This window comes from Poecilia mexicana, unplaced genomic scaffold, assembly GCF_051168715.1.
Source record: "Poecilia mexicana isolate PSO_F unplaced genomic scaffold, ASM5116871v1 scaffold_17, whole genome shotgun sequence".
NCBI lineage: Eukaryota > Metazoa > Chordata > Actinopteri > Cyprinodontiformes > Poeciliidae > Poecilia > Poecilia mexicana.
Genome location: NW_028263386.1, coordinates 10,052,461 through 10,072,500, shown reverse-complemented (window position 1 = coordinate 10,072,500; position 20,040 = coordinate 10,052,461). Strand labels below are relative to the sequence as shown.

At 37.1% G+C, this 20,040-nt stretch overlaps 1 protein-coding gene across 2 annotated transcripts in view; it reads right to left on the bottom strand.

Annotated features, from left to right (window-relative positions):
• The window catches only part of LOC106916195 (RNA-binding Raly-like protein), a 36,220-nt gene that overhangs the window by 5,767 nt on the left and 10,413 nt on the right, over positions 1 to 20,040 (bottom strand). Inside the window, exons 1-3 of one of the 2 annotated variants that reach the window (XM_014984322.2) lie at positions 15,994 to 16,282; positions 2,806 to 2,881; positions 547 to 594 (exon numbers count right to left, since the gene is read on the bottom strand). In XM_014984322.2, coding sequence (XP_014839808.2) covers positions 547 to 594; positions 2,806 to 2,881; positions 15,994 to 16,159 — 290 coding nt within the window. In that variant the 5' untranslated portion in view covers positions 16,160 to 16,282. Of the gene's footprint in view, positions 1 to 546; positions 595 to 2,805; positions 2,882 to 15,993; positions 16,283 to 20,040 lie in introns of those variants that run through there. The other variant, XM_014984318.2, reaches the window with a different exon arrangement.

Genomic DNA, 20,040 nt, shown 5'->3' with positions numbered 1-20,040 from the left:
ATGGAGAAAGACATGTTTTTGACTATAAACAAAAACATGCTGTTTATTGCCTCATTCACTTAGACTGAGCAGAAAGAAAGACTCACAAAGTATCAAGATAGACTTTAAAACTGCCACGTTTTTCAATAAAATCCACCTCAACGTGATAAAAGAAGCCAAATTCCCCTTAAATTTCACAGAAAACTGCAGATTTCAACTCTCCTATAAATAAGAAGCCAGGGAGGAAGTAAACAAACTGCTTAAAATGTCAAAAGCAGGGAACGGTCTCTGCCTTGCTGGCGCAAATGACCAGCCAGGGGACTATCTGACATTCTATGGATAAAAGCATCATTAGCAAGCCCAATGGAGAGAGGAGGGAAAAAAAAACTCCTCAATATGACATTCATTAAGGCTATGATAATGCATTTACTACTCAGATGGAAATGAGGGTTATTCTGGACAAAAAAATGGAAAATTGGCAGGAAGGATTTGTTCACTAAAGGGCAAAAATATCACAGGAGAGGCACTTGCTGATGAAGAAGTGATAGGTTGAAGCTTTTTACTTACCTGCTGTAGAAATCATCTCTGTAGTAGTCGTAGTCAAACTCATAGCCACTGGGGACAAAAATAAAACAAGCATTGTTTTCATTGTGTTCTGTGCATACATTAGGAACAAGAAAAAAAAACATAAAAAAGGAGGTAAAATCTGGAACACTGGCATTTAGGCTGAATAATGTATTCAGTGGTTTTTTTAAAGGAAGAGGCTGACATTTTGGAAAAATATCATCGTCTTATTAAAGGTTTTATTAAAGAAGACTCTTGATTTGAGTATACATGAGGTGTACTGTCACTCAAAAGGGTTTTAAAAGCATATGTTACTTTATTCAGTTCTTTTGTGATTGTGATTAATATATCTGTCAGGAGCATTAGTAATATTTGAAAAACTTTTTTTCTTTTTGAGAATTCAGTGAGGAAGACTCAAAGAACCTAATGGTCACAAAGACACAGCTCCAGTTTTAACTTGTGGAATGATCAAGAATGTGGCCAGACAGACATGGTAGTCTGCTTGAACTTAACAGAAATGTTGTGAGAAATACACCATTTCTACTGTGAAGCATGGTGGTGGCAGCATCATGCTGAGATTGTGGGGGGGCGGGGTCTTATACCAGAAACTGATAAACAAGTCTGTATATATATATATATATATATATATATATATATATATATATATATATATATATATATATATATATATATATATATATAGAGAGAGAGAGAGAGAGAGAGAGAGAGAGAGAGAGAGAGAGAGAAAGAGTTAACCTGCTTTACAGTGCAGTGCTCGCTCTACAGTGAGAAGACCATATTTCAACACAGAAATGACCTGAGGCAAACATTCAAAATATCAGAGGAAAGCTTCAGGAGCCCCCTGTAAATGTCTTTTAGTGGCGCAGCCAGAGCTCGGACTTAAATCACACATCTGTGCGCTAAGGCTGTCCATCCAACCTGACTGAAGTCGAGAAAGTATACACAGACAAATTGTAGAAAATACCCCGAAACAGGTCTGCCACCCAAGAATCATACCACACGAGAAGCGCTTGAGGCTGTGATTGCTGCCAAAAGTACCTCAAATAAGAACTAAGCCATTGCTGTGAATACTTATGTGACTATTTGAATTGTTTACATAAAAAAATCCAGATGTATGTGAAAATATCTTTTCAGTTTGCCACAATGGGCTAGTTTGCACTGGATCCCTGAACTGACTGCTGTGTTGCTTAGTATTCATGATGCTGTTTGTTCACTACTGTTGTCTAACAAACCTCTGAGGCCTTCACAGCCCAACAGTCATACTGTTTGATTTTTTTAATTTTGTTTATTCTTTTGTTTTTTTGGCTGCATCCATTTCTTTCCATTTCACATTCCTCGATCACAAACAAACTGCAATAAAGTACAGAGAAGCTTTTAGCTGTTATGGGACAAATAGTGGAAAAAAAAAAGAAATTCTGATGGTTGACATCAAAAATTTGCAAACATTCTCGTCAGACTATTTGCTTTTTCTCATCTTCAGAAGGTGAATGGACTATACTGGTTTTTATTTAGACTGCAATTTAAATACTGATAAGTGCAAACATTTTGTTGCCAGCATTTGGAATAATATAGCATAATATAAGTGAATTATGCTAAATTGCATACTAATAGAATATATAACTTTGCAGATACAATTAGCATTATTTAGCTTTGAGGGGTTAATGTTAATGTACACAAACAAAACAATTTAATTTCTCTGAATTATTTCTTTGGTCTTTTTCTAGACCAATGTTCTGTTATTGTTCTATCTGCTTGATTTTAAATTCAAACAGGATTGATAAAATATGAAAGCACCTTTTAATAATAACAGGAATGCTTCACAATCCAAGCTCCATCCTCAAAAGTTTTACCTTCATCCTGCAGTAAATTATTATCCACATTGTTCTGTGTTTTCATAGAAACACCATAAGGTCCAAAAGTTCCCTGTATCAGCAGGGATGCCATGTCGGCTTTTGGTTTTTAATGCATTAATTAAGATAGATTAAGAATAAGACAACAAACTTGTGGCTTCATTCGACATTTCTACAATAAAAATGAAAAAGACTAAAAAGCTATAACAAAAGATTACTTTTTTTGCTTTCTGCTCATAAAGAGAAGGGAAGACGTGTAACATACGTAAAGAGAACATTAAAAAGCACCAACATTGACTTTCCCATTTTCTTCTCTCTGACTGCAGACAATTAGAAGACGATCCCAGTTGACAACAAAAATTATGAAATAATATAAACTCATCACACGCACCTGTAAATGGATGAGAGAGGTCTCTTGGAGAGAATCTTCGGTCTGTATGGTTTTGGTTCTCCCGCCATGTTGATATCTGGAAGTGAACACATGGTTGACGTTTATTTGAGTGCCACCCTATAATTCAGACAGTCATCAGCAGGGATGCCATGTCGGCTTTAGGTTTTTAATGATTAATCTTAATCTTAGTTCTTTTTTCAGCAAAACAGAACCACTGTATAGTGCTACCACCATGCTTAACATGCTACTGATGGTATTAGTCTTGAAAGCCTTACATTTACATTCTCTAATTCAAAGAATGTAAACCATTAAAAATACTCACAGCAACTTTTAGCTTTGATTAAATTCCAAAAATGTACATTTTGCTATCAGAGATTCTTTCTTAGTCTGACCCTCTGAGGTTACGGTAATGTAAAGCTTGTTTAGTTTACGAGTTTATGACATAAATAAGTGTTGGTGGTTCTTCTTACACATCCTTTCCCATTTTGTTTCATTTGGGAGCTGTAATACCGGTCAGATGTTTGAACCTTGGACATTTTTAAGTGATCTAACGTGATGATAATCTCAAATTCACATTTGAGATGATCAAATATGGACTAACATTATGTTTCTGCAAAGTCCCAACCTCGACTGAGCCTAAAAGTCTCTGTTTGCTTGTAATACCGTGTCTCAACATTAATTTTGAGCTTGTCCATGTAGGCAAAAGTAAAATAAAATAACCCAAAATTAAAATAATCATCTGTGGGAGAATAAAGTTTAAAGAAAAATAAATAAATAAATAAATAAAAAACAGGAAAAAAGACACCGGATGCAAGCAATTGATAATGCAAATCAGTAATCTTCAAACTGTGGAATCTGGAGAAACCACTCAGGTAAAACAAGAACATGTTTGGGATTCAAACAAAAACCCACAAAAACCTTCAGCTGACATACAGGACTATCTGGAAAAAAGCAGCGCGACTCTTTCAAGGAGACAGCTGAAAATAAACGAGAGCAACACATGATCCAGACGAATGGTATTACTAAGATGGTGCTACAAAACATTCTGCTTCCAATATGCTAAGTGATAGTGACAAACCTAAAAGCCAGATTAGACCAAAACTGAACTTCCTTGGCATGACAGGTTGATTACTGATGTTTTGGGAATGTGGAGCTTAAAAAAACTAGTGTGGCAAAATGAATTCAGCACGTTGGAAAACTTGCATTCATCATCCTGAAAGCTGCGAATAAGACGTACTTGGACGCTTCAAAATGACAATTATTCCAAACACAACCCCGAGATGACCTCTTATTGGCTACAGCAGGAAGATGAGAAGCTTCTGGAGAGGTCATCTCAGACTTATGATATGGCTGAGCCACTTTGGGGAGAATAAACTCAAGGACTTACAGGAACTGGGGGCTTTTTGCCAAGAATAATGGGCAGCTTTACTGTCTGAGAAGATTAAATTCCTCACATCGACATCCAGCTCTTGATGTTAAAAATCACAACAGTCGTTTGCTGAAAGAGTTGAAATAAATTATTGCAATCCTAAAATTGTCATGTCTGTGACGAATGTTGGGGAACCATTGATTGGAATTATACGTTACAATTACTGAAGACAAATGCATGAAAAATGCATGAACAGATTGTCAAGCACTTTTAAACCTGCATGACTTTGTGTAATGAAAATAAATTACTTTTTATTTATTTTAGATTTTCCTGTAAGTGCTATAAATCTGACAGCCAGTGTTGAGCATATTATAGCAAAGAAATAGGAAATGAAATAATGAAATGGTAGCATAGAGAAATGTTTCTAGGCGAGTTGATATTTTAAACATATACAATTATTTCAAGTGTAACTAACCCCCAAATCAACTTTTTTTGCACATAAACTGTTTGAATTTTGACATTTTTTTGTAAATTTGTTTAATTCTGCATTACTTTGCCTAAAACCATCTCAGCGCTGCCCTCCTGAGGACAAACAATACCTAATCAGTTGATTCCTCCAAATGGTACAGATTTACTTCACCCCGCCCCAAGTACAGGTATAAAAACCAAACCACTCAGACTCACAGTTTTTTGATTAAAAAAAGTCTCTACAGATGTCTGGAAAGTATCAGTGTTTCTCTCATCCTGACCGCATCAGTTTGTGACCGCACGGTTTAAGTTATGCAAAAGGACGATGATTAAAGCACACCGGCTGGTCCACATCCAAATTGTTTGGCTTTAAGCAGGCGTAGTCAAAGTCTGGATGTAAAAACTGATTGAAATGCTGTAGGCTGACCTTGAACATGTCATTAATGCTAAAAATAAAAAACCCCTCCAAATATGGCTCAGCCAAAACAATTCAGCAAGGAGGAGTGAGCCAGACTGTGATGTAAAAAACTGCAGCCAGATTTCTGAAATGCTTGACATCTGTTGTTGTCAAGAGTGAGACAACCAGGCATTAGGTTGCATTTCAAATTCCTTTAAAGTATAATTGAATATTTTCAGCAAGTACACTCTGTTTTATACTAAATTCAAGAAAGCTATTTTGAATTTATATAGTTTTAACTTGCTTGAATAACAACTCGAATCCTGAACATTTTCTGTTTACAGAGTTGTTAAAAAGATGTACTGTCACAACAGGAAAGAAGTCAAACTTAGAGTTGGCAGTGAATTTCATTAGTGGAAAGAACCAGATTATGCAAGACAGAAAGAAGGCTCAAAGTCAGTGTTAGAACAGAGCGGGGGGAAAAAAACCAACAAAGAAATTTCCTTTAAGTGCATTAGTGAGATACTGTGACTGATCTGTACGCTGCTCACGGCTCCCATCATGACTGACATCCCCTCTCTACCTGCCAAGAACTGTGCTGCATTAAAGCCGGCGCGTATCATTGCATTCAGTCTGTCAAGCTTGCTGTCAGCGCCTCTGCTCAAAATCAGCTCAATGTTCCCTGAGTGCTGCTCAAGGACATACAAAAACACAAACAACCTTTTTAAAAAACTCACTGATGATAAAACATCTGCAGCTCCAGGGATCTGGCTGTAGAAACATGTCACAACAGGGTCTGAAGTTAAGTCAGTGTATCTGAAGGTGAAGCAAGTGCAAGAGATGATGACAAATCCTCAGCTGCAATGTTAGCATTCTGAACTTATGAATTGGAAAGATTCTTAGATATGTTTCCATATTCCTCTGGTGTTTCTGTTCTTTCAGGCTCACATCAAAACAACGTCTAGATCTTTCCAAACACTTTCCGTAGACTCGCCACAGTGCATCCCTCCTCATCTGCTCTCTTTCTTTAGATTGCCTTTATTTCCTCTTCCAATCCCTAATGGACTAATGGAGTGGGGACGTGTCGGCGGCTCCGAGGTGCTTGGGGACAGCTGTACCATTATCATTAGGACAGAGGACGACATGAGCAAGCTTCACATTGTTAGAGCGTCTTCTCCGCTAGTTCCCCACTAGGATTATCAAAGAGCGAGCGGAGCACTAAAAAGCACTCTAAAACGACCACCTCCGTCCCTCCACCCCCTGGCAGACACACACACACACACACAGAGCCTCTGATTAATTACAGTCATTATTCTAATCATATACAAAAGTGGCATGAATATGGGTGTGTGTGCTTGCAGACAGACTTGTTTGCCCGAGCATCCATAAAAGTTGAGACTGGATGAAGAGCACAATGAGACTGTGTTGCTAAGCAATAGCCACTTAGGACCTGATGGATACTATAAACTATGAGCAGCATCACACTGAGGGGGGAATTAACAGGTTATTTATGACTGAACCATTATGAACTGGTTGGCTGCAACTGGAGCCAGCAGCTACCAACTCAAGGTGTGACAGTGATTGACTATTAAGGGGTTCTCTTGCTCAGGACAAATTGCTGGAAAAACAGATTTAAGGAATAAACTTTTAGACTCTGATATCGGAAACACAAAACAGCAGAATGTTAATCTCTTTAAGATTTAAGAAATTATTCATTCAAACTGGAAAAGATTACGACACCCATTAAACACTGAGATCTTTCTTGTGAAATGTTCACATAACGAAGTCTACTCTTACTTGTTATGTATCTTGGGAAGACATAGTATTAGTATTAAATTGTACTTCATAAAAAAAACCTGGAGAGAACCCACACACACACACTTTATCCAGAGAGACTAGGGTGGGATTTGAACCTGTGACCTTCCTGTTGCAAGGCAATAACACTACCAGCTGTCCCACCATGCAGTCCATCTTATTCCAGTTAGCTGAAACAATTTGACTGGGGCACTTCAGCTAATCGCTAAAAGAAAAATGTGCTAAAATCCTCAGTTTAATCTGTTAGATGTTTAAAGAGTTTCTTGCTTTTCAGACATTTTAAGGTCATCAAACAATAACTCTGTTGAGGATAAAATATGATTAGGAAAATAAGGAAATCACAGAATATCTTGCACAAAGGTTTGCAAAGACTGTAACTTAGAGCACCTGCAACACATTAATTCTTTCAGACTGTAAGATCTGACCTACAGATTTTTAGTACATGTTTTTCATACCAAGGAACAGGAGAAGTTCAAAAATATTTGCAAGACACACTGAGAGAGCTCGCTTCTCTACAGGCTGCTGTGAGAACTAAGCTCTTTAGCTCTTTATCTTTTGCAGCTGCAGACTGAGCTCAGACAGATGACCTACAGAGAGGCAAAGCAGAGAAAGCTTATTCCACACAGTGTCCACAGGCATGATAAAATATATTACACATATCATAAAGTTCAACAGTTATGAGACTTTAGCAAGATACAAAACATTCTGTTAAAACCTCAGTGAAAGTAAGAGCTGGGCTTTGCTTCAGCTCAGTTGATCCATTTCTGAGCTGTTTTTTTTTTTATTCAGTCTTTGGTGAATTTGATGGTAATTTCTTTTTTTTTTTGTGGTTGTTATGTTTTAGGGTTCAGTTCTGATCCATTTTTTAAAAATATGGTCTCTGATAATCCTAAAGCACATGTTAGAACAGTTCAAATATGTAAAGATGATCAGTCTCTTTCTTACTGCAGAGTCACATCCTGTCAGATCGTAAAACAAGAAGGGATGTTTTATTGTGACATTTTAAGGTATATTAAGATTTCTTTTAGTCTCCTGCTGTCCAGGTTAATCTGCTTGGAAAGCCAGACCAGAGTATGTTAGTAGATACTCTCAATATCCTCCACTTGTAGACTCTTAAATTATTTTGAAACATCTTCAAATCTTTTACCAGGCTTGACTGAGTTTGGTAAAAAATCTGTTGATTTTACAAATTGAGGAGCAAACTAAACTAAAACTAAATTGAGCAAACTAAACATCTGACATGTAGAAACCAAAGCTACACACCTGGTGTGATTTAGGAGAGTCTGCGAGGTTGAAGTGCCTGCCGTTCACAGACATGGAGGGCTGTATTCAGGTCTTAAATCTCCTTCCTTTGGGTCATGGTATTGTCAATCATTTTAATGAGACCAACTAGTTAATAATGAGTTTTCCTTTCACTCATGTGCTTTCTCGTTTATTCCTTATTATTTCATTCTTGAACACAAAACGACAGGATTTCCAATTGGGATGACAGAGTTTTTTTTACATCAGAGACAGAAGCTTAAAACCTTCATTACATTAATTTGCTGGTCGTTAGACTCTACTAAACCTTGTTTATAAAAACGAACATGAGGTGATCCCATTTTTTTCTACATGAAACTTTAAATGGAGAAGTAAAAGAACAGAAGGCTTGGATGAAAAACACAATGCACTTAATATTTAATTGAAGATGCTGTGTTCTCTTGTTGGTCTCGCTATAATGAGGGATTATGTCCAATTGGAAAGCTGCTAAAATAATAATAATTAAAAAAAAATTTAAATCATCCTGTACAAAATGTCTTTGGCTATTGATTTGTAGTAATTATTTTTCCCTAAACGTACATTTGTTTAGTTTTTTGATCCAGGTTTTCTGAAAGTATAAAGCCTTTTACTATACTCTACATGCTGTGCAGGTAACGTTGACATTCTCTAACTCTACATTTCTACTAGCAGGGATAATTGGAGGTCACTTTTACTTATCTACCTCAGATTTTGTTTATCTTGGTTCTTTTTTCTGCTCATTTCTATTGACATTCATTTCAATTCTGACTATTTCCTTCATAAACTCTCAAATGTTTTTAAAAGAATAGCAAGAATTACTGACAAATAGAGCTGCAATAAGGTACTGGGTTCAAATCCTGGTCTACATGGAGTTTAAATGTTTTGGTACTCTGACGTCCACCCAGTCAAAAACATAGACTGTAGTTTGTCCTGCATGCGTGTGTATATGTGTGTGTGTGCTTGCGTGTGTATGGTTGGATATAATCACCAGCCCTCACTGGAATCAAGGACAAGTGGATATAAACAATGAACTGAAGAGAAGTAACTAAGGGGCCATTTAGCCTAACTCTGGCATTAACATCTTTTGCATCATTGTCAGTTATTTTTTTCTCTCCTTTTATAATTTCACGTACTGGTTTAAAAAAAAAAGGCCCATCTGGATTATCAATTTAGTTTCCTTTTCATTTTCTTCTCAAATAGTGTTTTTAAATGAGTCATGCTGTTTTTTATAGGACTAGCTCCAGGTTCATGAGACCCCAGTGTAACTTTATCCGCCTCCAACAGAAAAGATGAGTTTTTATGCGTCCGACCTGGATCCCTGAAGCAGACAGCCGTCTCCACCTCAGGGCCCCTGACTCACTTAAGACTCATTTATGTTAATGAAGCCGAGCCTGTGAGTACATTGCTCTGTTAGTGAGGGCGTGTTTGTCTGTTTCAACTCACCTCTGCGCGCCACAGAGTGGTGACTATTAGATGGACTGGGCAAACGCAATCTCAATACCTCCGACTGGTATTTCAGATTGGTTTGAACCAAATATCCACAAAGGTGTCAGAGGTTCAATGGTGCACAAACTGTATAAAGACTGTTTAAAATGTTGTGACAGAATAACCATAAACTTTCATGTAACTTCTTAGGGTTTTATTTAAAAGACCAACACAAAGTAGTGCTCGAATTTGGAAGATTGCCTTCAAATGCTTTCCAAATAAAAATCTGATATGTTTGCTGTGCATTTGTATTGATCCCCTGCTGAGGAAATATTTTTGTAGAACCACATTTTGTTTCAGCTAGAGACTGAATTTTTAAAATAATTCTTCTTCTTTCTTTTAAAATAGCTAAAGTCAGATTAAATGGAGACCATCCAAGAACTTCAATCTTCTAGATTTAGCTTCGAACTTTAATGGGTTAACAGTCTAATAAATTAATCTGTTGCATGTTCACGGTACTGCTGGAAAGTGAAACCCCACCCTAATCTCATGACTTTTTCAAACTCTTAAGCTTGGCACACGGTGTGCAGTTTCAAAATGCACGCAGCATCAGAACGTGTTGCACTGATAGAGCTCAGCGTCATTAAATCTTAATGTTAACTCGCACCAAGTGATTCTGGTTACATGCCAGGCTGCTGGACTTATTGCTGCATCCCCACAGGATCCCAGTCCAACAATGAATAGACAGCGGGTTGCAGCAATTGATGAGCTTTTTATTGGAGTCAAACGCTGAAACAAGAGAGGAGGAGGACAGAAAGAGACAGCTGAAAAAACTCATGAATATGTAAAAAAAAAAGGAAGAATTAAACGTCACTCCCTGCAGCAGTTAGACTGCATGATGTTGCCAAAAAATATCAGAGGCTGCTTCATGTGTATCGCAGGTCATCTTCAGAGGTGGGTGCAATGAGTTGAGGCAACTTGAGTAACTGTAAAAACTGCTGCACCAAATTTATTTTAACTTCTCATTTTTGGAATAAAGCTTCTCTTACTAATGACCACTGAGCTAAGCTCACAACCAGAGATAAACAATGTTGGCCAAGATGTGAACCTGGTTTGCACCAAACATGTCTTTCAGCAGTTTGGTGGACTGAAGAAACACATCCACACAGCATGATGCTGCCACCACCATGTTTCAGTGTAAAGATGGCGTGTTCACAATGGAGTGTTTCCATTTTTAGGTGGATGTGAATGTAAGTTTGCAGTTGTGCCACTCTTAGATGAAATTACGCACACGTGGATGGTTTTTGATAAGGTGACTTCTGGAAGTGGGTTGGCAGCACTGGATTTTATTTAAAGGTACAAGAGTGAAGTGGCATAAAGGCAAACGCATGCCACACTTTCCAGATTTTTATTTATAAAACAACTGGAAAACCGTGAATCATTTCGCTACATAGAAGAGTCTAATACATGAAATACTAATAACAAAACAGTAGATGTTTTTTTGTTTTTTTTTTTGCATGAACTTTATGTTTATTTATTGTTGCTGGTCTTATTCTTTTATGTATTTTGTTGCAGCACAACATAAATTTATCCTGTGGGAGAAATAAAAAAAACCTTGAAGGCACTGCAGCTGTTTCTGTTGAGACAAGCACGACTTCCAGAGAAGTTACTTTAACATCGGTCATTAGACTTTAGGCCTTCTGCTGCTATTTTGTGTCGTTCAGCCAAAGTGATGCAGCGGTGCGCTGTCTAAACGTTTAACACATAAGCGACCTTGAGTGTTGCGGTAAATGCTGTTTGGGAAATATAACAGGGGGGGCTGTTTTCCTTCCTCCTCTTATGGCTGAATAGAATTTTTGGCAGAAAATGGATCACACCTCGCACAGAGGAAGCTCCATCGCCTCGATGACACGCATCCTGAGAGCAGGTGAGCTGTGTTTGATTAAGAGATCATCCGGGGTACCCGCATGAATGCAAATGTGCACCTGAGAGACGCCCGGCATGACACCGCTCCACAGATTCCATCTACAGCCTGTAAATCCGACAGCTGGGACTCGCACTAATCTCCCATCACGGTTCAAGGGCAGAGGTCTCTTTTATTGCACCTGTGAGCGTCGGCTCGCTCTGGGCTCAGAGACCGACGGCTCCGACCGAGGAGAAGCCACAGTGAGTGGGAGTGGGCTGCAGTTTTAGGTGTAATTTTATGTGTATTCAAGCTTGGGGACTTGCATATTTACTGTAGCTGTCAAAGCAAATCAGGATGAAATCAGTTTGACATGTACATGTTACAATTAAACCATGAGTCAGGCGCACTTTCTCACATAAACAACATTTACATAGTCAATATATCAATTTGTCTAAGCTTGTAAGGTTCTTGAGTGAACTAAAAGATAATTTAAAACAAAATTAGCATTTTTCTTTAAACTAAAACTAGGATAAATACCCCAGGCAAACCAATTTGCCGCTCTGCAGCCCATTTGAGGTAGAATTTACCGACCTAAAATCTAAATGCAGAGCCGAGCTCGGAGATTTTATTTTATTTTTTTTAAAGCAAGTAGGGCTGTGTTTCTGCTCACTCATCATGTCCAAGGATGTATCCTTGGACATGCTATACAGCACACTTCCATATAAATACTGCAGTTACTTTCCCTTACCTTGGCTGCATCATATTTTATTACAGCTGAATTCTTAAGCAGTCAGTTATTTTTGTTTGCTTGTTTTTTAATGGCACAGATCAGCAGCTCTTTCCAAAACCATAAATTAATTGAGATTTAAGCTTGAAAGGTTTCAGTTTCTGGAAAAAAAAACTCAATCTGATTAGTTTGTTTCAATGCATCAAAGGATGAAGCGTCCTAAGCAGGACCAGAAACTGCTTTTTGTTCATTTCCAAATGGTTTTTCGACGTCAGAACAGTCGAGACTCTCATTTTCCCTCTATATGCTTCAAAAAGAAAAAAGAACTAAATCCATACAAATTACTTTGTTAGTTTAGTTACTGTATCTCTTACTATAAAATATTTAAAAAATGTTCTATCATCTTTGTAACCAGCATTACGCTCCTTTATGAGACTGAGCTATTTATTTATTTTTTTACCATTTTTGTGCAGCGGTGACCTTCCTTTATGCCTTTTTGAGTTTTTCTAAGGTAATTTTGATGTATGGAAAGTTGAAGTTTCAACACACCAAAGAAAACTCAACACTGCACTGGTGGAATCTGATGACAGCACTCAAACCTTACTGATTGACTGGAATCGACTTGTTGTTTTCGGCTTTCAGCCGTTTCAGGTGGATGTTCTTTTTTTCTTTTTTTTTTTTTTTAAACAGACTTACAGAACAAATACATCCATGCTACCTCACAACACATGAGTATTTTTGATTTTTTTAATTAACCCATAATAAACATATTGTCATAACCTGAAGATTCAAATGATTTAAACTTTCATCTTTCCTACAGCTGCTAAGGGATTTCCATCTCTTTTCCATTTTGGCATCTTTTTATTATGATGCAAGAACTTGGCTTTAATGTGCAATGCTGTGAAACACACGGGGCCGGTCCGGTACTTCCACCTGTCCACGGGCTCATTAATCTCTGCAAGCAGCTGGAAAACAAACTGCCAGCTGCTTGAAACCACTTGTACATCTGCTCCAAAAAGTCAGCTGTCTCCCTCGTGAGGTGACCGTAGAAACATGGATCTTTAAAAAATATCTTTGGAGTGCAACATCATCCATATCATGTTCCATACCGCCTGTGTTCCTGCACATGTTTTATTCCAAACTTCCCAGACTCAAATTTGCAGAGTTCTCAGTCCTCATTATCCATGAATTATGAATTTGTAGAAGATATTTCTGCAGTGACCAGGCTTTAAATACAGAACCTCTACAAACCAGAGATAGACAGAAAGAAGAACATGGAAGGAAGGATCCTATTTGACCTAAATATACCTAAAAGTCATTGTTTTACAGATTGCTTAGAAATTATGTGAATTATTAACATTCACTTCAATGACAATACTTCTTAGTTAAGAGAAATCTTGTTCAACATTTGGATCTCAAACCCATCAGAGCTGAAGTTTCCAAATAACATAAGCAACTCCATGGACAAAAGTCCCTTCAGCAGTCAATATTCAATTTGATAAGTAGCATGAGCCTTGCTCACAAAACTTCAGTAAAGTCAAATATTTTGTTTCTAAAGGACTAATTAAGCAGTTGGAGGAAATTCAAAGTATTTTTTAAACAACAGAGTCCCTAGTCGTGCATATCACCACTTTAGGCAAGTTACTGAAAAAGAATGACAAACTTTACTGCAGATCAAAAAGCCTTTTTGAATTGCTGGATCTTGTTTGTATACAGAGACGTTTAGTTACTGAAAAACAAAACAGAGAAGTTCAAGGATGCTGAAATCTGGTGAGGCTTGTTTTGATTAAAGTTAGATGTTTCTTAGCATTATAGTTTTCAATTGCACTGACTATAAGCCCAGGATTTTTTTGGGCTTATAGTCCAAAAAACTATAAGCCCAAAAACTATAAGCCCATTGGTTGATATTATGTAAATATCAACCAATGTTTTAAGGAACATTTTTGTGCTGCAAATAAGAAAACGAAAAAAAATCTTTGATGGCTAATAACTAACCTGAGAACAACAGCAGCTTTGGTGACAGCTTTAATGTCATTAGATTCTCCCTGCACTTGTCAAACTGCTGTTACTTTCAACAGGCTTCATGATCATGCAGGATTGTGATCAGCTCATAGGAACTGTAGATAGACAAGCTTACTGCCTTCTGAAAAACACCATTTTGTTTTTCAAAGCAACCTAAAAAAGCAGTGCATTTAATCTGGACTTTACAAACTAAAAAAATGTAGTGCATATCTTTTAGAAGAAAATTGAGATATTGTTTTTATTTTTCACAAATAAAAAAATTCAAAGATGCATTTTGTTCAGTTCACATTACTCTGATACCTCTAAATAAAACCAATCTTTAGTAAACAAAGTCCACCTGTATTTTATTGAACTTACATTCTGTAAAGGCTTCATAACAAAACAAACAGTCTGGCGTAGCTAACACTTTGAACTCCAAACAGTGAAACATGGCGTGGCTGCATCATGCTGTGGGAATGCTTTTTTTTTTCTTTTCAACAGGAACAAGGAAACACAGAAACTTTACTGAGTTGGAGATTCACCTTCCAGCGGGACAACAATCCTAAACATACAGCCAGAGCTGCAGAGGAACGGCTTAGATCAAAGTCTCCTTTTGTGGCAGAAGAAGCCAATCCACGAAAATCCAATGGAAAACATGCTGTGAAACTTTAAATTGTTGTTGGCAGACTCTCCATCTCATCTAAGTAAGTTTGAGCTTTGACAAAGAAAACGATTTCAGTCTGTATATGTGCACAGCTGGTAGAAATGTAACTTGGATGCCAGTTCCTTGAGATGCTTATTTGCAAAACATATTAAAATGTACACATTTTCGACACTTCACAATTACTGTATCCTTTGAGTTGGTCTATCAAATAAAATACGTCACATAATTTTGCCTGGCACTGACTGCACTGTTGAGCTGAGAGTCTTCAATCTGCAATAAATAACCGAAGTGTGATTAAAATCTGAAACAAACAGGGAGCCTTCTCCTGTAGCAATTACAACAGAGCATTCATCCACCTATATCTATTTTATCAATACGTGATTACTATGTACAAAATGTATGCACAGTGCATGTAAAAATACAGCACCCTGTCCCTGCTTATATTAAGCCAGAGGCCAGGTACACCCTGAATAGCCTGACGGTTGAATGCAGGGCACATGAGGTTCATTAATACCATGCATTATTCATTTAATCACAGCTATATTACCCATGCAAAAAGTGTCTGTCAGCACTGGCACGCACAGGAGCACACACACCTGGAGCTGCCATGTGCATCCAACCCTCTGAACAACTCCCCTTTCCTGAAAGGGTGACAACCTGAATGCTCATTTCACTCACAGAACAAGCTGATTAAAGCTGCAGTCAGCAAACACGCTACAATACAGGCAGCAGTCTCACTGACTATCAACACAACATCTGTGTTCACAGGAAAGGAAAGCATGTGGGTTTTCTGTGTTGGATGAAGCGCTGCTAGTGTTGATGCAAGATTTGCATCATTGCTTGTTCTTCTTGTCACAAAGAATAAAGAGCTCCTGAATAACTGAAAACAAACAAAAATAATTTTTTTGGCACGTTAAAATAACAATATTAGACTTAAAGGCAGAGCTCAGGCTCTTCAATCCGGAGATTATTATCAGAATTAGAAGAAAATCCAACATAAACAAACGTAAAACGTGGTTAATTAACTTTTAATCTATTTTCTAAAACTTAAGAATTGAACCAGAAAACAAAAATGTACCAAGATAAACTTGAGCGACCTTAAATTCACTAATTAAAAACAACAACAACAACAACTCACATCTCTGGTTGCGACGCCTGCCTTTGTACATGGTCATGTCGATGCGAATAAAACCCCGACGCTTCTGCGCTGCAGTCGAGCCGCTTTCTCTGTCTGCGGACTGTCTGCTGGCGGCGGAACACCAGAACCTCCAGACCCCCAGCAGAGCCGCTGCGGACCGAACCATCTGCCCGCCTGCTCCGGGGGGCGGGGGGAGCCGGGGAGGCGGAGCGCTCAGTACAGCAGCCCGAAGTTAAACTAAAACCGCCTTTTACTCTTCCTGGTTGGCTGAAGAACCGAATAAAATGTTGTTTTTTTTATTGTTCTGCTAGTTGTACAGGGGCTTTGTGAAGATTGTGAAACATTGTAGATTTAAGAAAGAAAGAAAGAAAGAAAGAAAGAAAGAAAGAAAGAAAGAAAGAAAGAAAGAAAGAAAGAAAGAAAGAAAGAAAGAAAGAAAGAAAGAAATAATTTTTTTGTATCTCAAATAAAAATTATAGTTAGTTAGTTAGTTAGTTAGTTAGTTAGTTAGTTAGTTAGTTAGTTAGTTAGTTAGTTAGTTAGTTAGTTAGTTAGTTAGTTAGTTAGTAGACATAATAAAGATAATCTCAGATCAGATTTCCAACAGGGTGACCAACCTCAACTTCAAAATCCAACATGGCTGCTATACTGCAGTCATAAAATGTATCTTTCACATATATAGACACTTGTTAAATCCCTGTTTTTGAACTTTTTCTTTCTTTGTAGTTCAAATGCATAGACATGAATTTATAACACTTTTAGATTTCATTAGCTCTAAGAGTAAAATCATCATAACTAACAGAAAGGAGGTTTTGAAAACATCAGTTTGTGTATAATTCATCTATACAATGTGATGGAGTTACTGAAATTAATGAGCCTTTCCATATTAGTGTAATTTATTGAATGTGCACATCTAGCTGCCTAATTAAAAGAGCTGTCGCTGGTTCCTCTTCAGCTGAGTTTCACCAGTAGCGGTCATCTTTCAGGCAATGCCTTCTGAAGCCAAGATAAGCTTTTTTCTCCTGGTTTCAGAAAAGAAGAAAGCTTTCCTTATCAGATCAAACTCATCTCTCTGTAACCCACATGTGTCAAACTCGAGGCCCGCGGGCTACATCCGACCCAACAGAAGTCTTTATGTGGCCCTCAAGACTCTAGAAATATAACCATCAAGCTAACAGTTGTGTGTTTAAATATTATTTTGTCAGTCAAACAGCCAAAGTCCATTGGTGTGAAAAGATGTTTAACGTTATTTTATCTCCAGAAGTTGTCATCTAATGCAGAGACAGGTATTTGTTCATATTTTAACAGTATTGGCAGTTTTATCAGTACATTCTGATTCAAACATCAAGCTCTGCTTACATTTCCCCCTCCAATACTCCACACAAGAACTCTTCCTGTCAGCCACTGGTTTTCTTCAACACCCGCCAACAACACACGGACCGGGAACATTCCCAGAATCTCTAACACTCTGCCAGAGAGTCACCAGTTTAACTGTAAAAGTAAAACCTGTAACCTTTCATCGCACCAAAAAAGTACGAACACTTTGGAATCCACAGGAACTTGCTTGAGATATACTCTATATACTTTGTCACCTTATGATGACTTAGAAAGTGTTCCTGAAATTAAATGAGAAATCTGCAACTCTTCCTCATATTTAGTCAGGGTTTTATTTTAAAATCATGTATTTGAAAGCTTGTCTGTTATTATGCATTATTTAAAGCTCTTTGGGAAGAAGTGAGGTCACTTCTCATGCAATGATCCTTGAATTTTAAAAGTTGATTGGGTTCGAAAGGTCGGGTCACACTGGCGTGCTTATAGCTCCCTCTAGTGTTCATATACGCAGCAAGCAAAAAGATCCACCAATAAAAATCTTATTTTTACAATAAGATTTGTGAAAATGCACAAAGCAGGAAAAGTAAAATAAATCGGGGTTTGTTGTTTTGCTTTGGAAATTTAATAAAAACAAAATTCTGTTAAATTTGTTTTCTGGTTTTGATTCCAAACAGGTTACACCACTTCAGTGCTGCACACATGAATAAAATCGAATGAAAGTATTTTCCGATTTAAAAAAAAGAAAAAAAGTCACCGTAAAGAAGTACAATAAAATAAACAACATATGAACAAATTTTTCTTTAAATACCTAAAATCTTCTTCAGCTTTTAAAAGAAACGTTTCTTAACTGCATTTGTTATGCTATTTTATCAACCAAACTTTACCAAAACAGCATTCATAGTCAAAGTATTTATTTAACTCTTAATGAATTGCATACAAATAAATTGTGTTTTTTTTATATTGCATCTCTGGAATCAAGATACCCCAAAAAGACTGAAAAATACAGACAATGAAAAGGAAATTTTTAGAATAAATTATAAAACAAATGATTGAAAAAAGAATTTCAAAAGTAAATGAAAGAATAAAATATATAGTAATATGTTTTTCTAATTTAGCATAAACCAAGTGAAACTCAGAAGTGTATGCATCCTTCTTGTTATGCCATGTTTTCATGATGTAAAATATTAAATAATGATGAATCCTTTCTTAACTTTTTACACCTTTGATTTAGCTTAAACTGGTTGCATTACACTTAATATTTTGTTTGCACTTTGATCCAGTGTTACCCTCTTGGATTTACATGTACCATAGATAATGAAGAATCTGATTTAGTATTTAGTATTAACTGTTTCAACTTTAAACCCTTTACTTTTCTGTCAGAAAGCTGAAGATGAAAAGACATTTTTTTTTTCAAGAGCACTATGAATCAAAATCAACAAAAGCATGTAAGTTTTGGAATGACTTAAACCCAAATCTGAGACGAGATGACTTCACGATGTTAAAGATTTTTAGAACAAGTCAAGAATTGGGATGCTGATAGACTGCAGCACTGAATGCTGATGATGAACCAAAGTGTGCTTTAATACTGTATCACTTTCTGTGACGACGTATTTACTGGGGTTATTAGGCCTTCTTAATGTAATCAATTTTTTAAAATGTATTTCTTTTTGGGTGGATTGTGCATGATAAATGTTAAATTATATACAGAAAAACACTGATGTTATTTATCATGTTCTTATTTTATCATATTAAAAACTTGGCATTTTTACACTATATTCCAGGATGAGTTTAATTTGAGGTTAAACTTAGCTTTCTTTATATATATATATATATATATATATATATATATATATATATATATATATATATGTGTGTGTGTGTGTGTGTGTGTGTGTGTGTGTGTGTGTGTGTGTGTGCGTGTGTGTGTGTGTGTGTATTTATATATGTGTATATTAGTATGTAATCCAAAAAAGTCCAGTTTATATTTATTTTGTTTTTTTACTAAGCTAATTACCTTCTCCAAATTCAATGGCAACCTTCTTCTGATCTAATTATGGAGAGGTTTTAAGTTGCTCTCCTCTGTTATGAACACAAAACTTTTTCCAGGATGATGCGCAGTACGTATCTTAACCACCGAGTGGCGCTCACACACTACCAAAGAGATGACACCAGCTCTGACACCAGTTAACTCTAAAGCAGATAAAATCAAACAGATGCTTGATTATAAAAACATTAGTGTGGTTATACTGATACTTCAATGTCCAGCCTGTAGCTGCAGAAGGAGGAACAAGATGGAGGAATGCCGGGCTGCTGAATCAGGGAGTTAAGTAGCTGCTGGGTGAGAACAGCCACCATCACCGTGAGTGAATGCTTCTTTTTTTTTACCCAAAAGTCATTGCAATTGTTGAAGCTTCAGTGTCTTTTAGTTTTTAAATCCACTCAAGCGTGGGGCGCATAGGAACTTCAGAGGGCCGAACGCATCATGGCGTCACAGGATTGACCTTCCTGTCACATGTCAGGCCATCAAGCAGCCACACCCCGCCGCTGCTCGCTGGGTGTAATTTAAAAGTCCTGAAGAAAATATCAAGGAATCTCATAGGGTGCAGGTTGCGAGCGCCGCTGGAGCCTAATCAGATATCAAGTTCATGTATAAAAGATAAGGCAAGGAGGGTTAAATTTCACCGAGGCAGCAGAATAAAAGCAGAAGAGATCATT